Here is a 17,684-nt window from a genome sequence, read left to right as displayed (position 1 = left end):
TCTCTCTCTCTCTCTCTCTCTCTCTCTCTCTCTCTCTCTCTCTCTCTGTCTGTCTCTCCTCGCGAATTATATTCGGTCCACGCGGTTATTTTAAAAGATTGTCTTCTCCAGACGTCTTTAATCTCACGATGCAAGTTCTCTCCCTCGATCCTGAACATTTCCCCTTTCCGGATAGACAAAGATTCTTCCTTAGGATCTAAATGAAATGTTGGTCGTACGTCTACTTTGCAGTCGAGTAGAGAGAATGCTCGGAGAAATGTTAATTAAAATTATTCCGTCGACGAAATATAATTATGTACGAGTATATCAAAGCAACGGCAAACGAACAGTTAATGTTCTCGGAGGATTTCGATCGTGTAAAACGGACCAAATCTCGGGGGGAAAGGTGGTTACGTTTAATTATCATGGGTCGATAGAAATCGATTATCACGCTCGATTTCATCGCTTCGGTATCAAACGACAAGTTCCCAGTGCTCTGCGTCCGACAACCGTATAATCCGACTGCCTCGAAAAATCACCGTTGCAAAAAAATGTCGTGACTCTCGCCACGCGGAAACACGAAGAAATAACACGGAGCTAAAGTACGCTCCGTCGAACTCTGCTGAAATTACGCCACTACCACTTTCTCGGTAATCCTGCGGATGATCGATTTACCGATTTCCCAACCAATCGATTTTTCCAACAACAAGCAAAACGGGAATAACCGGAATAGCAGATAATTACTATTATCAACTGCATGCTCTTATTATAATACATGTACACGTACAGCTGCAAGATACCTTCTACCTAAGAGATTTTAAGTAAAAACAAATGATGGCAAACATTCGATAACTGTGACATTGCAACACAAGCCGTGTACGCGTATAGTGGATCAACTCGATGCCGTGAAAAATTTATTTTGGCAAGCGTCTGAAATTAATTTAGCGAAAAGGTCCGACTGCGACCGTTCGAGTGTACTTTGCTTCCGGAACTTAATATCAGTCGTCAACTACGGACCATTTCGTTCCAACGACCAACACCTGCGACTTGTGCGAAATCGTAACTAATAAATGTACTTTTAGTAAAAGGAGAATTACATCGCCGCGTTGCGTCGCGTCGCGTCGTTTCAATGCTACGGTGCATCCAGAATTTACCGAATCCTAGGCATATTTCGGGATAGCAGTTCGTCTTCCAAAGTTATTAGAAATTATAATACTTGGGTTTGCGCTTTCGAAATTACACGCAGAGAATCTGAAAGCAAAGTGAGATCTTTGTTAACGTTTCCGAACAATCAGTTGAATCTGATTCTACTAAAATGACTGGTCGGCGTCGGAGGCGATTATGTCGGCACGACAGATGGAATCGGTTTCCATCGGATGTATTTCGAAAGCTTTCACTTGGACAAGGTTCTTGCAATGCCGAAAGCCTTTTCTCTAATTTACGCATCGTAACTTTGAGTCGATATCGGAGTACAGAAAAATATCTAACGTAACGTGACAACAACTTTTGTCCCGTAAATTAAAAAATTTGAAGAAACTCGGTTGCTTGAAACGTACTTGTCGGACGATCCAGTCAACTTGATCGCTACGCTTTGCGTTACAAACGATTTAGGAAAGGAAAGGAAAGGAAAGGAAAAGAAAAGAAGAGTACACTCGCGAATCGAGCGTACCATTCGCTCGACAAGACTCCACTCATGTTGGAGCATTATTTCTGTTCGGGATACCCGTTGACCCGTATTTCTATTCGCCAAGTCAACGGCAGACCAGCGTTCCTTTCGTCGATACTAGATTCTTGGCAGCGGTTTTCTTTCTGGTCTCGCGAATCGCCTGATAATCTCTGGTCGCGAGGCGACGTTCGCGGTCGGTCGGATGGCCGATCGACTCGATACCCGAACGTATCGGCCAGTCTATGAGAAACGTTTCACGGCATCGCTATCGCATGATAGTTTACATGTCGAGCCCTAAGAAAACGTTTATCGCGCTTTTCTTTATTTGTTTAAAGACAAAAAAAACTCCAGTTTCCAGTTTCATTAATTTACCAGCTATGTATTGTTTCAAAGTAATCGACACGTAAACTAAAGTTGGTTTATCAACGCTATTATCACGCGGAACGATCGTCGCGTCGCGTCGCGTCGCGTCACATCACGTCATGTGCAAAATCAAAGCCAATCTGTCGAACGTAATGTCATTCAGTGAAATATCTGTGCAGCTTTGCACTTTGATTCAACGAATGAAAAATTAACAAGTATCGCTTCGTCTATAACATTGCACCTTTCTACAATTGGATACAATCTATCAATTGGATTAATATAAATTCGAATAATTAACTGTTATTTAGTAATCGAATGCGTGTTTGACGACGACGCGGCGCGACGCGACGCGACGCGACGCGGTAAAAATAATCGACATACATGTGCGTTGTGGTAAAAGAAGGCGAGAACTTGAAGAACTTGATAGAGCATATCGCGTGAACGTTAATAACGTTATAAACTCGACGAGAAATTAGAAATGCGGTTCAAAGCTGTTACTAGCGACGTCGACTAGACTTGGGTTCCCAATAGATATACGTGCAGCCATCTCTGCCAGTGAATGTCATCCAACGAGAAGATAATCCATAATCAGGCAAAGTCTATATCCCTTTGGCTACGTAATAATTGTCAGCAAAGCAAGTATAGAGAGACGAGTCGGTGGTAAATCGTTTAACCGTTGCGATGTTTTAAACAAAATTGTAGAGAAATGGGTTTCGCGTAAAAACTCGATTCTCATTACTCGAAATCCAAGAGAGCGGAGCCGGGATCGTGTCTAATCTTGAACGAAGGTGCACAAGCCTACAAACTACCCCATCGAAGCTTGGCAAGTGTAAACAGGCTCTGTTGCACCGTAAGTAGGTATTCCTATCTAAAGGAATACCAAGTATGAAGAGGACTGAAGGAAAGTAAAGGAGGAAAAGAGTGGCTGTTGCGAATTGGAAAAGTGCGTAAAATCAGTCGTAAAATTGCCTACCGTGGGAGAAATTTACGCACGAATGGAATTTTTCTTTACGATGTTCTCGGAAGTTTATAGGCGTACTCGGTTTTATAGACTCGTTGTTGTTAGTCACGTTAGTTTTCTTGAATTGTCTCGACTAGTAAAAAACGCGGAAAGAATAATAAGAGGTTATTCAAGCTTGACATCAGTCCGTAGTTCCGTCTAATTGAACCAGTGAAATGTATGTACGTAGCTATGTACGTCGCTGGGATCCGTAAAAAAAGTCTTGTTAGAGAGCACGGCGCGGCGTAATGAAATCTTGCTCTGTCTGCAGACGCATAACGAGCGTCCCACGAGGAGGCTAAGGGTAGCCAGATGACACGAGGGTTGTTGGATTCAACTCGGGCCAGTGATAAAGAGGACGGTTTTATCTTTGCGCGTGATTAAGCCACGAGGCGGTACATCATCGATTATATTCTCGTTAACTTAAGTAGCGGCCGACTGTCCCACTCCCGGCCGTTCCTCGACCTCGACTTTCCTCGTCTTTCCTCGAGCCTGTTGGCGCGGAAAGATAACCGAAGCCGTTTTCTTTGCGACAAAACACCCCGTTACATTATATTTCGATTTACGGGACGTCATTTCGACACGATCGATAAATAATCGAGGTTGACAACGGATCTAACGAACCGTCGATTAATTGGTAAATCAATAGAAGCGAGATCCGAACACGTGAATATCGGGAATGAAAAAGTCTGCAGTCAGCTCGAGGAACGGCTGACAAAGTCAGCAAACAGGGGTGACTGCCAAAGGAATTGTGGACGAGCCAGGTACGCAGGACAAGTGTCTGCGGCCATTGTGCAGAATTGTTTGATCGAATGCTAGTTTGCACATACTAGCGCATTTAGTTCCAACCCTTCTCTCCCTTCATTCCCGCCGCCGCCCCGGCCCCGACCACCACTGTTGCTCCCTTTGTCTCTCCCGATGGTCTCTCTGGCCTCTCCGTGGCTTTCCTTCCACGGAAGGTTCTAGGCAAAGGTTTGCCTAGTGCATCGCCTAGTGCTAGTGCTTGCACTCGGCGCGGCGCGGCGCGGAGTGGCGCGGTCGGGTCGAGAGCTTTCCAAAGTGCACGATGATTAGGAACGTTCGATCGTTACGTATGTACATGCCGTTCAAAGTAAAAGCCTCAACAATGTGAACGCTCTCGATAATAACGAAGCCGTAAAATTTGTTCGAGCTTTGTTACCACCCGGAACAAGCTGACCAGCTGGTAATCGTAATAAAAATTGGCTCGGAGAGTTGTCGAGCACCTGTTTGCGATCAGGACATGAAAGAATGTCCCATCGACTATGATCATCATCATCATCATCATCATCATCATCACTTGTATGCGACAATGAGAAAATAGGATGTTGGTTGTTCGCGTTGTTTGTAATGTTTCTTACGCGACCGCGAATAGACAGTTTTCATTATCCTTATCTTGAGCCGATCTGTTCTTCGCGACGTATACTTAATTCTATTCTACAAAGCGGAAGAGATGGAAGCGCATGAAGGGAGAAGAAGAAGGGTGTGGAAGAACCCCTTGGGATTCTCTCGAGCACTTTAAACCCCTAAAATGCGCTTGGTACTCAAAGGAACTACGGCTCAGCATTTCTGCCACTATCGTATTATTTTCACGGGAACCGAAGGACCCTTGAGCGTTAAAGATGAACGGATATGTGTGTGTCGGCTCACGTGAAACACCGTGAACCTCGATACAGACGCAGCCAGACGTAGACGGTGCCATTTCGTAATCGTACATGCTTTTCGGTGAATGATTTCTCGCAGTTAACTGTGAATCGACTGTTGATCGTGCCACAGTCGACGCCTATAAATGAAATATTTTCTCTTTACCTTTAATAAGCCAATGATGCGATATCGATATCGATCCGTTTACCGTACCGCTGTTATAGGTGTACGTAGAACATTGGATTGCATCGGATTGCAATCGAATATGTTCCATAAACGGATCAAATTGGTAAACGGAACCGAAACAATTCAAGTTTAAACACGACGCGACCGACTATGGAACTATCATCTTTCGTCCATTCGTCTTTTCGAGCAAAGAGGATCAAGTTTTCACGGAGGCAAGTTTCTCCACTGGATTAATCACGAGCTGGATTAAACTGCACGGCCTATTGTATCTTGGATTCGCTAAACTCGAGCCGAGTTTGCAGAGTACCCGTCTCGAAACTCGAAAGTACCGAAGAGAAAGGGCAAAAATGGAATTGCTCGTTGACGATACGATGAAGCAACGCTCGTCAACATCGATCCATCAAATTTTCCTTTCCAATTCAAATTTCGAGTTGAATTAAATTTCACTTTCACTTTTTCCTTCACTGCGAGAACGAGGCTTGATTTTGAAATTTCGGAGAAATTGTTGCGTCTCGGCGTTGGTTGACCGCATTAATTCGCAACCATGGCCATCAAAGGTTCGGCCAGTTCTCGTCAAGATAAATCACGACCAAGGACGGAGCAGGTTGGTGACAAAAGCAGAGCAAGTCCTTGGGAACTGAGAGGGTCGACGGCTCGTATAAATTCTCTTTCCGCGAGTTTTTCTGTCATCGAGCGACGTCCGACACGAAAGGGGCGGCGATAAACTTCACGAGCAGTTCGCAGCCAGAAATCGCTGGTCGTATATCTCGGATAGGCACATTATGCCGAAATATTAATGCCCACGATTCGAAGTACCCGGCTATTCTCTACAAAACACCGTGGAACTCGTCGGTCGCGTCGCGTCGCGTCGCGTCGATTCGGAGGACTTTTGCTTTAAACATTCGTATCGCGAATGTTTGCTACCCTACTATTTGCTAGGACAAATTTCTCGCGTCTCTCAGTAAAGAAAAATTGATTGACAAAGATTTTACATAACGCGCGACGCCCCGGCGCCGCTACATCGCAGTTCCATCGCGTTACAAACCGCGTAATCTACCCACACCCTTAAACAAGTTGGCCAGGATGTCGATATTGTTTTTCAATTTCCTTTTTTTACTTTATACTACCGAACCGTTCTCTAGGGATTGAAAATTGTCACGAGTTCCAAACCGTCTTGGAACCGCCTTAGTGGTTACGAGCAACCCTTTTAATATCTACGATATGGCGCAAGCAAAATTTCCTTTTTAAGCGTTCCAAGCCGTATTTTTTGTTAATAATTACAATGAATTAATTACTTTACTTGCAAAACTCTATCTTATGATAGTAAAATCCTCTCGAGTGAGAAAACATGACCATGCAACACCACGGTACGCCACGTCGGCGTCGGCGTCGGCGTCGACGTTGCCGCGGTCGTTCGGTACGCTAGTTTTAATAACATCATTTTTCCACCATCTCCCCACAGCCATCGTTCTCCCTCGTTTTATTTATTTTTCCATCGGCTCTGGAATTTTTATGAAAGTAACTTGCAGCCCTTGTACTCGGTAGCTCGATAAATTATTTCGTTAATTACAAAATATCCGCGCTTCCTTTTACGCTTAGTCGTCGCTTCATCCAAGACTGACATGCTATTTTTAAAATCGTTACAGATACCACGATAACGACATTTTCATCGCGTCAAGCCATTTGACAGCTGAATACGGTGAAAAAGAACATTTAATTATACGTAATTTTGCGCTGTGTGTTTCACGACTAATTAGGTGTTTATTTTTTATCCGCATTCAGTTAATATCGATGGGAGAGTTTGCAGAGTTTTCGCAACATTTTCAGCGAATCGTTTGCACACTGCACAGGTTTTCTTCTGCTCTTAGAAACTGCATGTTTCGACGTTATTCGTCAACGGTGAGCGTAATGCAGTAGCAGGAGTCTCGTACCGCGTCACGTTAAAATAATCGAGTTAACCGATTCTAGAGAAAATAATCTGATTACTTGCGGCACGTGCCTGTTCTCGTTAACCACGACACAATTACAATTCGCGTCTGAACGAGCGTCATACGTTTTTTACGTGAATACACACACATACACGCACTCGAGTTTCGTATGCACGCATTTCCGTCCATCGGCATCGCGTTCGTGCGTGCGTGCGTGCGTGCGTGCGTGCGAGATGATTTGACGGAAAAGTTTTCGACGAGTAAAATAGAAAGTTTGGTATTTTTAGCATAAGCGTACATCGCGCATAGAGGTGACCAAGAGTGGAGGAAGAAACACAGGCCGAAATGTAAACGGTATCAGCGGAAAACCACTTGGCAATTTGTAACTTACGAGACTCGAAAAGACTCTGCGAAAGTAGCGAGCGGCCAGGGACACCTGGGTACCCGTAAACGTTACAAACTTTGTTTCACTTTCCAGGAAAACAATCGAGCTGCATAATTTCCTACGAGTACGCGAGTACAAAGTATCCGGGGTAGGATAGCAGAGGAGATAGCGAAAGGTAAAGTTCCGAGTCTCGTAAACCATTCGTCAAAGAATTGCTCTTTAAACAAAATTTTCCCTCGCGTTTCTCATTTTTCTCCAGTCACACATTTGCAACTCGTAACGTGTACACTGTACTTGTCACTTGCCACACCTATATGGTATACTTTTGGAAAATATCATCGAGTCTTTTTGCTATATCGCGAAACGAACCAACATTTTTTCTGTCTATAATTTCTATTCATCGAAGCTATTACCCTGGGAAACGTGTGTTCTCGGTAGATATTTCCATTTCGGGGGAACTGAAACAACGACGACAGATACGCAGCCCTGAGCTGCTGATCGTAATTCACGGTTCTATAGAGATCCGAGTATCGATCACCGTAAATCCTTCCGTGTTACCCTCGGGGATCCGAACCCAAAGTACGTCGTCCATGTCGTACAAGATGTTGTATTTTTTATTCTTTTCTTTTCTTTTCTTTTCTTTTCTCTGTTACGTCGCGTCGGTCTATTTTCTACTTTCCCTAGATACTCGAGGGACTTAATTTGGTCTAAACGAAACGAGATCGAAACCCAGTCAACTACAATTAAGGATGCCAGCATCCAAGTGTCGCGTTACAGAGAAAGGCCTTGAACCTACAGAAATTAATCTCGCGCACGGCAGCACGAGCGTAGCGGGGCTCGGGGCTTGGAAACTTTGGTCAATTACGAGGGTCGAGCCGGAACAGCCCCACAAGGAATGATCGAACAGTGAATGTCACTGGATCGGACCTGCCAGCAAATTGCTTCCTCCCGATTGAATCTCTTTCTTCGTCGCCCTCTACTCTCGCCTGGAAAACCTTCCTAAATTCCTAAATTTACCCTAAACCCGCTGGCGAGCGATCATTTGAAATCCGATTGGCAGTCGATATCAGAGGGAAAAGAAAAAAAAAGGGGGAACGACACGGGATCGATTAAACGAGCAACATTTCACTTTGCTTCAGCTTGGAGCTCTCTCGCGAAATTCTTGATCGTTACGTACTTACGGACCCCCGTCACTCGAAACAAGTAACGAAACATTTCAACTAATTTCTTGGACAGTTTTTCCAAACATGCAAAAACACGAGAAATTAATTAGCATATAATTATTATAGGAACGAGCAATTTTATCCAACAAACGACGGTTTTGTTTGAAAAATTTGATCGTTTACGGAATTAAAAAGGAGAAATAAGAAAGGTGAACGGAGAAACGGTGTAAAATACGAAGAGAATAAAAAGAAAGACAGCAGCCGCACCGAGGGCAGCTCGAGAAGCTTGCAGTTACCATAGATACGCGTACATTTCTACGCGAGCACCTTTCCTGGTGCGCCAACGAAAACAGCCAGCATTCTCTTCGTCTCGAATCTCCATTGTTTTATTCGAGCTTGAAGCGTATTCCTTGAGACGCGAGTCTGGATTCGGATATCCGTTGTCTACAAGCAACCCGGTCGTCGCGTTTCCTACGTCAAATACATATGTAACGTCGGCGTCGGCGTCGGCGTCGCTCTGCGCGTCTTGAGAACTTTTCTCGCATAAAGGACAATGGTTTAATGGATGGAATAGAAACGATCGATGCAAAACTCGTTGAGCGGTATGCAAACGATTTTCGGAAAGCAAAGGTTACGTGACGCTGTATCAAATTGCTTGTACAGGAATTACAAATTCGAAAGTCCACCCGTCGACAACTGGCTGTCGGTTATCGTTATTCGACTTGAGTCGCTTAATTGTTATTAACACAAAAGAAACACGGTTCTGGCCGTACGTTCGCGTGCTTGTTTGATTCTGGCCAACCCAACGACACGGCTGCCGCTGTTTATTTCATCGGCTAGGTCATCTTTATCGCGGTCTACATGTAAATGTAGCTGTAACGTAAACAAAGGATCGAGGTTCGAAAACATTTCAAGAGGTTTCGGGAGTAATCGAAATGAGCTAGGCGAGTGGCAACCGGTGGTTTTAACTACGGTTCGAGTTTACGAACGACTCGTTCTCGGCCGTCGGCGTCGGCGTCGGCGTCGTCGCCATTGCCATCGTCGTGGTTTCAGGCCGTGTCTTTGGGAAAGCGGTTCGCGTCGAGTCGAGTCGAGTCGGTTTTAAACGATAAACTAGCAAACTAATCGGTGGTACGCGGCTGTGGCGCTATACGTGCGGAAAGGGGGTAATGGATACCGATATGCCATCAAGATGCACAACAGGGCTAACACAGGGTTATTAGAGGCCTGATCGCGATGCATGGGAACCAAGTGTTTTTCTCGAAGCGGTTCGCAGAATGTTGCACGCACGTTCATTGTCAGATTAAGAAACGTAACTTGAACGAAATTAGAAGAGCAAATGATATCAAACGACGCGACGCAACAAAATAAGCATACACGTCTCCTCGTTTAGCTGCAGCTAAAAACACTCTGTGATCATATATTTGGCGATTTAACTGTTCAAGTTGGAACAAAGCGTTCGATGATTAGAGATTCGTAAACACATTGTGTTTGTTACAGCACTCCCTTGCCGCTGGTCTTTGCTCGTCATTTTCCAACGCGGCTATAGTACGTGTCGTCTCTTTAAACTCGCGGATTCGGCTCGCTGTTGCAAAAACAAGTATTCCTATATCTCAAAACTTTGCCAATAGTCCCCTCCCGTGTCGGTTGAATCGCAGCCCGCCGAAATCCATAGTCGCGGTCGTCCCCACCGCCATGCCACCGTCTACGTTTCTTCGCGTTCGTATTCGAACGTGTACCCTCCAGCGATTGGTGCGTTGTTTCCAGACTTTGCTGTAAAACTGCTATAATTCAGACCGCACCGTTAAAACCACGTAATTTTCCTATCGTTTACATACACGAGTATGTACTCTAACCTGCACGAGGACCCTCAACGAAACGATGCAAATGTTGACTTTCAAATAGATACGTCCGACAAATTAATAAGTTTGATAAGCAGCCAAGTACATAGTAAACACGCGTTTTGCTGGAAATATCATTCCAAATGTCGACTTGGATACGTACGTACAATCTTAGCAGTCTCTAAAAGAAGCGATCGCTTTTTATCCAACAAAAGGTAGATTTAAAGACCTTTTATGCCTTTATACTTGCACAAATTTCGCCGAAACAATCATCATTATCAGCACTCAAAGCGATTTGTCGTTCGAACGTAACAATGAACCAACGGAACGATTAAACTTGAGTTGGCGAGCACGAATCTCAGACTGGTGCGCAATTTTTCTCTCGTAATTAAGAAACGTTCCATGTACTCGTCGATAGCGAACGTTAATGCGTTTTTAAGACGGAAAAGAGACCGACACGAGAAATCGCAAAATCCTCCTACACGAATTACAAGGACGGATCGAAAATATTTGTTTGGTTTTAGAATCGCGTTACAAATCAACCGTTAAACTAGCAAACAATAATACTAGTAGACCGTCGTGCTGGCATCGGCATAATATCTCGTCGCGTCGTAAGAGATGGCGAATAGTACATAGATGGTATTCGTTCATCGAGAGAATATAACAGTGGTTAGCGAAGCGGTGCGATGAAATAATGTTTGAGCGGCGATGTGTTATCGATTGGCCGTCGGTTATCACCGATATGGTTTCAGCGTTGCATCAACAAACCCGTCTAAATGCGAACAGAGAAAACTAATCTCGCGTAAAAACATGGCTCGTCATTGATCCTGTTTCCATCAAGGAAAATATGTACAATAAATTAATTCCGTTTGAAGACGGTTGACGGTTGACGGTTTGAACTGTAGTGGTGCCCCTTTTGCAATGATATCGGAGGAAATGTACCGAGTTCCCGTCCCGGTCGGCTATTACCAAAGTACGAAAGGATGGAACGCGGACCGTATAACGAGGAAAGGTATCGGTTGGCAGGAAATAAATCGCTATGACGAACCGAGACGATTAGTATAGGAAGAGGAAGAGGAAGAGGAAGAGAGAGAGAGAGAGAGAGAGAGAGAGGAGGGGGACAATGTTAGCCCATAATTTGACATCACTCGTGTTCCGTCGGTAACTCTGGCTTAATTACATTCCACGATGCTTGCCGCTGATTGTATTCTCGGACAGAGTTATGTTTCCCAAGACAACGACGAAGATGCTTTGAAAGTTTAAAGGAATTTCGCATCGAAGCGACGCGACGCGACTCTGGTTGCAAAATGCATTTAAACACGCATATTGGTGAAGGAAAAAAATGAAAAGTTAGCTTGTTATTTTACGGACGCGTGAAAACACTAGAGCTAGAAAAATGACACGGGAAGAATAGTCGGGCTAGCAGAGAGTTAATTTTATCCGTAGGAGGGCAAAGTTAGGTTCACCTACACCGTGAAAAGGGAAAAGGAGCTTTTACGAGGCGAACCGTCTGTGCAGGCCGCGATGAAAAAAGCCTGCTCATCGGAGCTTGCGACGACGGGAAACCGAAGCGATCGACGGTCATCGAGGCTTGTCAGGCTTCTGGAAGCTTTGATCGCTCGGCCGGATGCGGTTTCTCGTTAAACACAGAGAAACTCGTAACAGACGAGGCTGTACTTGCAACGAAAAAGGACACACGTTACGTTTATTATACATATACATGTATTTTTCTCTGGCACCGCGAGTCTACGCGAGTCTCCGCGATAAATATTATACATAGTAGTGTGGTAAACATTCCGGCACGAGGCTCGAGAGAAAATCGAGCTTTTCCAGCGTTGGAAATCGTATCCCGAAAACATGGCCATCCTCAATCTTCGACACTCAATCAACATCCCAATTTCAATCAGGGACGCTACCTCTTTTTATGGTTCCGTCCAGATATTTATTTTCCTCGGATCTGGCTTCACTGATTCATCTACACCTATACTATCGAATAACAATTCATTGAAATATATCGCCTCTGTTTAGAAATTCATCCCAAGTTAAACGGGCTACCCTACAAATATCTAGCGACAAAATCTCCAAGCCAAAGCGGATCATTTCTCCTGGTCCCGAATAACATATTTATCGCAAACTTGTATTCGTTTATCATCTTCTTTTCTCAAGTCCGCCATCTATTCCCCAGTGTCTACGGGCTGCGTTGTCACAAAGAAACGAAGGCGAAGCCTCCGTCCGATGACGGAGAGTAAACGAAAATGTCGAGTTAAATTGCTCGTCTCGCGTCCTGCCTTCCATCCTTAAAAACTGTCAAGATCCGGCAAATGGTTTGCCGTGACTATGCGTTTTTATTTCTGTCTCTATCTTCTTTTTCTTTTCTTTTTTTCTTTTTTTTTGCGCAGATAAACGATCAAGAAACTCGAGGTAAAACGAAAGCCAACATTGAGCCAACGAATGAAGAAAGTTTTCGTTTAATACTAATAGCTTGGCTGTAGCATATCGAAGTCAGTCTTGCACAGTACTATTAGTTATACAAACTCGGCACGTCTCTCTGCGATAAGACTAACGTTGCGTCGGCCTCGTCACACGCACAACTAACGCACAATTAATCCGAGTGTAATTCCAGCCGCGCGTCGTGTTTTCTACTAGTCCAGCTGGTGGCACTGATAAACAAAAGAAAATGAAGGCTACGGAAAGACAAGGAAGCGACCGTAATTAGGGTGTCTCGCGACGCGACAGATGCTTTGGATGCAAAACATCGAGACGCGACTATTACTCGTTTCACGTAAACGAATTTCGAGAAATTCAGTCTCGTTAGAAGACTATGAGAGAATCTCTTTCACGAGGCTTTACGGAATAATAAGAATTTCATCTCGCTCGTTTGGTCGCTCGAATCACGACACTGTTTAAAGCACTCGGTACAAGAGCACAAGAGGAAGAATATTATCTAATCTATAAGTGACATCGATACGCTTCTAGTTATCTGCGCAAACGGAAATGTAAATTCAGCGGTTTCGCAAGCCGGAAAGGAACAACGAACTGGTCTCTTGTAATACTGGCATTAAAATTGCAAACCGTGCAACGGTGGATTCATCAATATTTTCATCTTCTTCTATTCCATTTCAACCACCCTCTCTCAACGACTATGATTGTCCGCAGAGATGTTGAAGTACTAACGTCGAGACAGTGTTCGAGCGACAATAAATGAAAGCTGCCGTTAGTCATGGAAACGCGACTGCGGATGCGTCATATTAAAATCCAGCATTGTTCGTCTCTTGTATGCAGACAGAGACAACGTCGGAAAACCGAGTTACAGCCAGGAGGGAACGGAAGAGAGTGAAATCGAATGGAGAGGTGGTACACTTTGGTATAATACATACATATATGTACAGGTTGATCGCGTCGTTATCGTCTCATACTTTTTCCTTGCAAAACTATAATAACAATGATGAAACGATGAATGATGATAAAGAAAGCAAAAACAGCAAAGGGTTGTAGGCCAATTAATAAGTTATCGCTGTATGAGAAGGTATTAGAGTTGGTAGTAAAGAGTCAAATAGAGAAATATCAGGTAGCAAATGAGATTATAACAGAGCATCAGAGTCGGACTTTAGAAAACAATATTTGTGTAAAACGACGATTCAAACCGTGGTTGATTAAAATAAGTGAACGAAGGGAAAATCGTTGGAGTAATCTTTTTGGGCCTGGAGGTTCGAGGTGATTCAACTTCACTAACACCTTTTGTATAATTACTTCCTTTATAAGAATTAATGTCCGTTTATTTGGTTACAATTACACTTGTAAGTTTATCGCACTTACAATAGCTCTCTCTCTCTCCCCCCTCTTCTCACCAGTTATTTCTTAGAACTGCCAGTACAATCTGCACAAATCTACCGCAATAATATATCACATGAATCGATAACAAGAAGAAAATATCTTGTTAAATAAGTTTTCAGATAAAGCATATCAGGCATATTAAGCATAATAGCTAAGATTCGCTTTCTTCTTTGCTTGAACCTCGTTGATAGCTTCCATTAAATCTTCGTGTGTAACTGCAGTCGCGTTAGTACGTCTCAACGCTATCATACCCTATAAAAATAAATTTCTATTATAATACTAAAAGAAAATGGTGATTCGTAAATTTAGTTTACGTACAGCTTCTACGCATACGGCTTTGCATTGGGCGCCATTAAAATCGTCGGTAGATCTGGACAATTCATCAAAATTAACATCAGGAGACATGTTCATTTTTCTCGAATGAATTTGCATTATACGCGCCCTGGCTTCTTCGTTGGGATGCGGAAATTCAATTTTTCTATCGAGACGACCAGATCTTAACAATGCCGGATCTAATATATCAACACGATTCGTGGCTGCTATTACTTTGATATCGGCAGTTGAACTAAATCCATCCAATTGATTCAATAGTTCCAACATGGTACGTTGTACCTCCCTATCACCAGCTTTCTCAGAGTCAAATCTTTTCGTACCGATTGCATCTAACTCGTCGATAAAAATAATTGCTGGTGCCTTTTCCTTGGCAAGCGAAAACGCATCTCTTACCAATTTTGCACCATCTCCGATAAACATTTGAACAAGTTGTGGACCAGCTAGTTTGAGAAAGGTAGACTTTGTCTGCGCTGCGCAAGCTCTGGCTAGCAAAGTTTTGCCAGTTCCCGGTGGCCCATACAAAAGTACACCTTTAGGAGGTTGGATACCAAGGTTTACAAATTTCTGTTTGTGCGTCATAGGTAAGACAACGGCTTCTATTAATTCTTGAATTTGTTTGTCCAAACCACCGATGTCTGAATATTGTTCCGTAGGTCTCTCATCCACTTCCATAGCTTTGACTCTCGCATCGTATTCAGCAGGCAACGTTTCAAGAACAAGGTAGCTGTCTTTGTTGACACCTACCAGATCTCCAGGTTTTAGGGCCTCCGCATCAACCAAACCAATCACAGGTAGAAAATATGTTTGACGTGTGGAAGTTTTAATAACCGCACATTTGCCTTTCCTTTGAGCATCCAAATCAACAACTGCGCCGTCTTCTTGTCCCATATCTTGAGGGTCGATGTCTAACAGCTCTATGACATTAGCCACCAGATAAGGTAAAGTTTTGTTTACTTTAATCTTTTCTGTATTTTCCTTAATTTTATTATTTTCTAACTGAACATCTTGCTCGATGCGTATTAACTGGGTTTTCATAATTGTTATTTCGTTATATAACACACGTGTACGCAACCGAATTTGATCCAATGACATTTTTGAAACATCATCACCCAAAGTCTCCTACGGATAAATACAATTAAAATTATTAGCTAGTAACTAGACTACAAATTATATACATTTACGGTATATACAAATATTAATGCACTGTCCACTCGGAAGGTAGATTTTTTGTTTAATTATTTAATTTTATTAATTCTAAATAACAAACAATTTCTCTAGTCGTTCGTTAAACAATAATTTCATTTCTATGAAGTAGTGGTTATAAACATTCGCAATACTCATCAGTAATGTTTACAATGTTAACGGGCAATGCTTATCTTGAAAATATTCAAAGGACAAGAATAAAACGATTTTAAATCGAATATTAAACGTTAAGAAAGGCAACTTATAACATAAAATACGTAGAATTATTGAATCTTGAGTTGGTTTATACGCGCTTGTCATTCTACTCTAACCCTAACTTTCCTAACCATGTACAAAATGAATGCGAAGTTTGTACCTCTCCCCAAAGAGCTTTATCCTCAAGACCGGACATTTATTATAATAATTTCGTTATCCTTCTAATGTAAGAGCTATGAAATATGTAAGGTTTTGAGAGTTTTCTGGAATTTTGCTCACTAGAGTCAACTTTATAACAACACACCTTCTATTCCCTTCGATACGTTTACAACAGTGAGCAAGAGTGAGCTGGTGTGAGCCGGGGGCGAGCTGGAGTGGGAATAGCACAGGCGACATAACGGCATAACCTCATCGAATCTTGTTACTTTAGGTTGCTTTAGGACCTCAAGTTTAGGTCGTCGGTAAGAAGGAAAAGAACGTGCGTTATTCTTTTCCCAAGATTATGGTAAGCAATTTTATATTTATAAACAGTCTGAGATTGTAGTCCTATCTGACATACATAATATTTCGTAGGGAGAAGAGGAAGACGAGCGAACAAATATACGAAGGTTGTGGGATGTGGCACGTAAAACAAGGTTATTGCTATTTCGACTGTTATCGTTGGTTTCTTTATGAGAGAAGAGAAGTAATCCAACATAATTTCAATTTTGCAGGAAGAAAAGAAAGATAAGTGATCGGAGACGTTAGCGGAGGTTATCGGATGGGAAATGTCAATCGAGGTTATACCTTCTTAGAGTACATTTTTTTTTCTTTTTTTTTTTTCTCTCAAGATTGTGCCCAGAAGCTTGTACGAGAGTAGAAGAAGCCTGCAAAAGGAGTGTCTTCTGCTGATACAATCGCAACAAAACTCGTCCTGGACAACAAGTGGGTGTTCGCACCGATCCTGATTGTTTGGAGATGAGTGCAATTGTTAGTGTAGCGTCAGTAAGATACAGTGTGTGAATCGGACTGTGGAACGTATGATACATTGGTTAACAAACGAAATTAAGACAAGTTTCTCTATGCGATTGGTGTAACTATGTATGATTCGTCACCTAGGTGTGAATTAACCTTTTGCATTCAAGGCCTTTTCTTCTTTTTTTTTTTCTTCTCTTCTTGTAGTATGTATCAACAACTGTAAAATGCTTTCCTAGCTTTGTATAATGTAAATGCAAAACCATATATATATATTAGCTTGAAAGTTATACGATTGCAATTAATTTAACATTTAATAATCAAGTTTCCTTTACCTGTCAAAGAATTATACGATTGATAATTGGAATTACATTGAAATAAAAATTAAACCTTGTAAACATTATCTACCTTGAAATTTACTGCATCAATGTAGATAGTCACATGTCACTTTTGGAGTAACTACATCGAGGTTAAGTTAGGACTGTCAGTCATCTCTCAAGTGCAAAAGGTTAACAACCTGAAGGTTATCGGATGTTAGTTACAGATGTATTTATTTATTTTCTTTTTTCCCCCTTAAGACGACACGTTGTACACCCTTTGATAGAAACATGTATTAGTACGTTGAAGTGTACAATGTTATATTTATTGGTGAAAGATTCACTTTAATGTAACGGAATACGTATTCCGTACCTAACCTATGAGTGTATAGCAAATGAAATTGTCATTTGTCCAACTACCTATTTAAATAAATAAATGAACATTTGAGCTGCGTGAAAGGTAACCTAACACATAACCAAACGAAAGCTGTCTCTCAATTTTTTGTTGCTATTAACCCTCTTCACGTTGCATATAAGAATACAACTTAAATCATGTTGATCGAATAGGCTTAATAATTGTTCTTCCTTCTTAAGGCACTTAATCGACTTGAATTCAATATTGTGAGGTTTTAATCAATCAAACATCTTTGTTTCTATTTATATGCGATCTTTACA

General features: G+C 42.3%; 1 protein-coding gene and 1 long non-coding RNA gene across 4 annotated transcripts; one reads left to right on the top strand and one right to left on the bottom strand.

Moving 5' to 3' along the window:
- Positions 1-12,538: 12,538 nt before the first annotated feature.
- LOC128879612 (26S proteasome regulatory subunit 6A-B-like) lies at positions 12,539-16,181 on the bottom strand. Of its 2 annotated transcripts, none has more exons than XM_054128926.1 (3): positions 16,043-16,181; positions 14,326-15,459; positions 12,539-14,259 (listed from the first exon to the last, which is right to left on the bottom strand). In XM_054128926.1, the coding sequence occupies exons 2-3, from the start codon at positions 15,430-15,432 to the stop codon at positions 14,146-14,148; spliced, it is 1,221 nt and encodes a 406-aa protein (XP_053984901.1). In that variant the 5' UTR covers positions 15,433-15,459; positions 16,043-16,181; the 3' UTR covers positions 12,539-14,145. The 2 variants fall into 2 exon arrangements, with proteins under 2 accessions (XP_053984901.1, XP_053984900.1); XM_054128925.1 differs by having other exon boundaries at positions 15,899-16,066.
- Positions 15,136-17,457, top strand: LOC128879613 (uncharacterized). 2 transcript variants are annotated; one of them, XR_008457667.1, is made up of 4 exons: positions 15,136-15,278; positions 16,021-16,243; positions 16,312-16,373; positions 16,452-17,457. It is a non-coding gene; the product is annotated as an uncharacterized LOC128879613 (long non-coding RNA). The 2 variants fall into 2 exon arrangements; XR_008457668.1 differs by having other exon boundaries at positions 15,264-15,278; positions 16,073-16,243.
- The last annotated feature ends 227 nt before the right edge of the window (positions 17,458-17,684 follow it).

This window comes from Hylaeus volcanicus, chromosome 7, assembly GCF_026283585.1.
Source record: "Hylaeus volcanicus isolate JK05 chromosome 7, UHH_iyHylVolc1.0_haploid, whole genome shotgun sequence".
NCBI classification, from domain to species: domain Eukaryota; kingdom Metazoa; phylum Arthropoda; class Insecta; order Hymenoptera; family Colletidae; genus Hylaeus; species Hylaeus volcanicus.
Note: the sequence above shows the minus strand (reverse complement) of the source record. Positions and strands in the feature narration are given on the sequence as shown.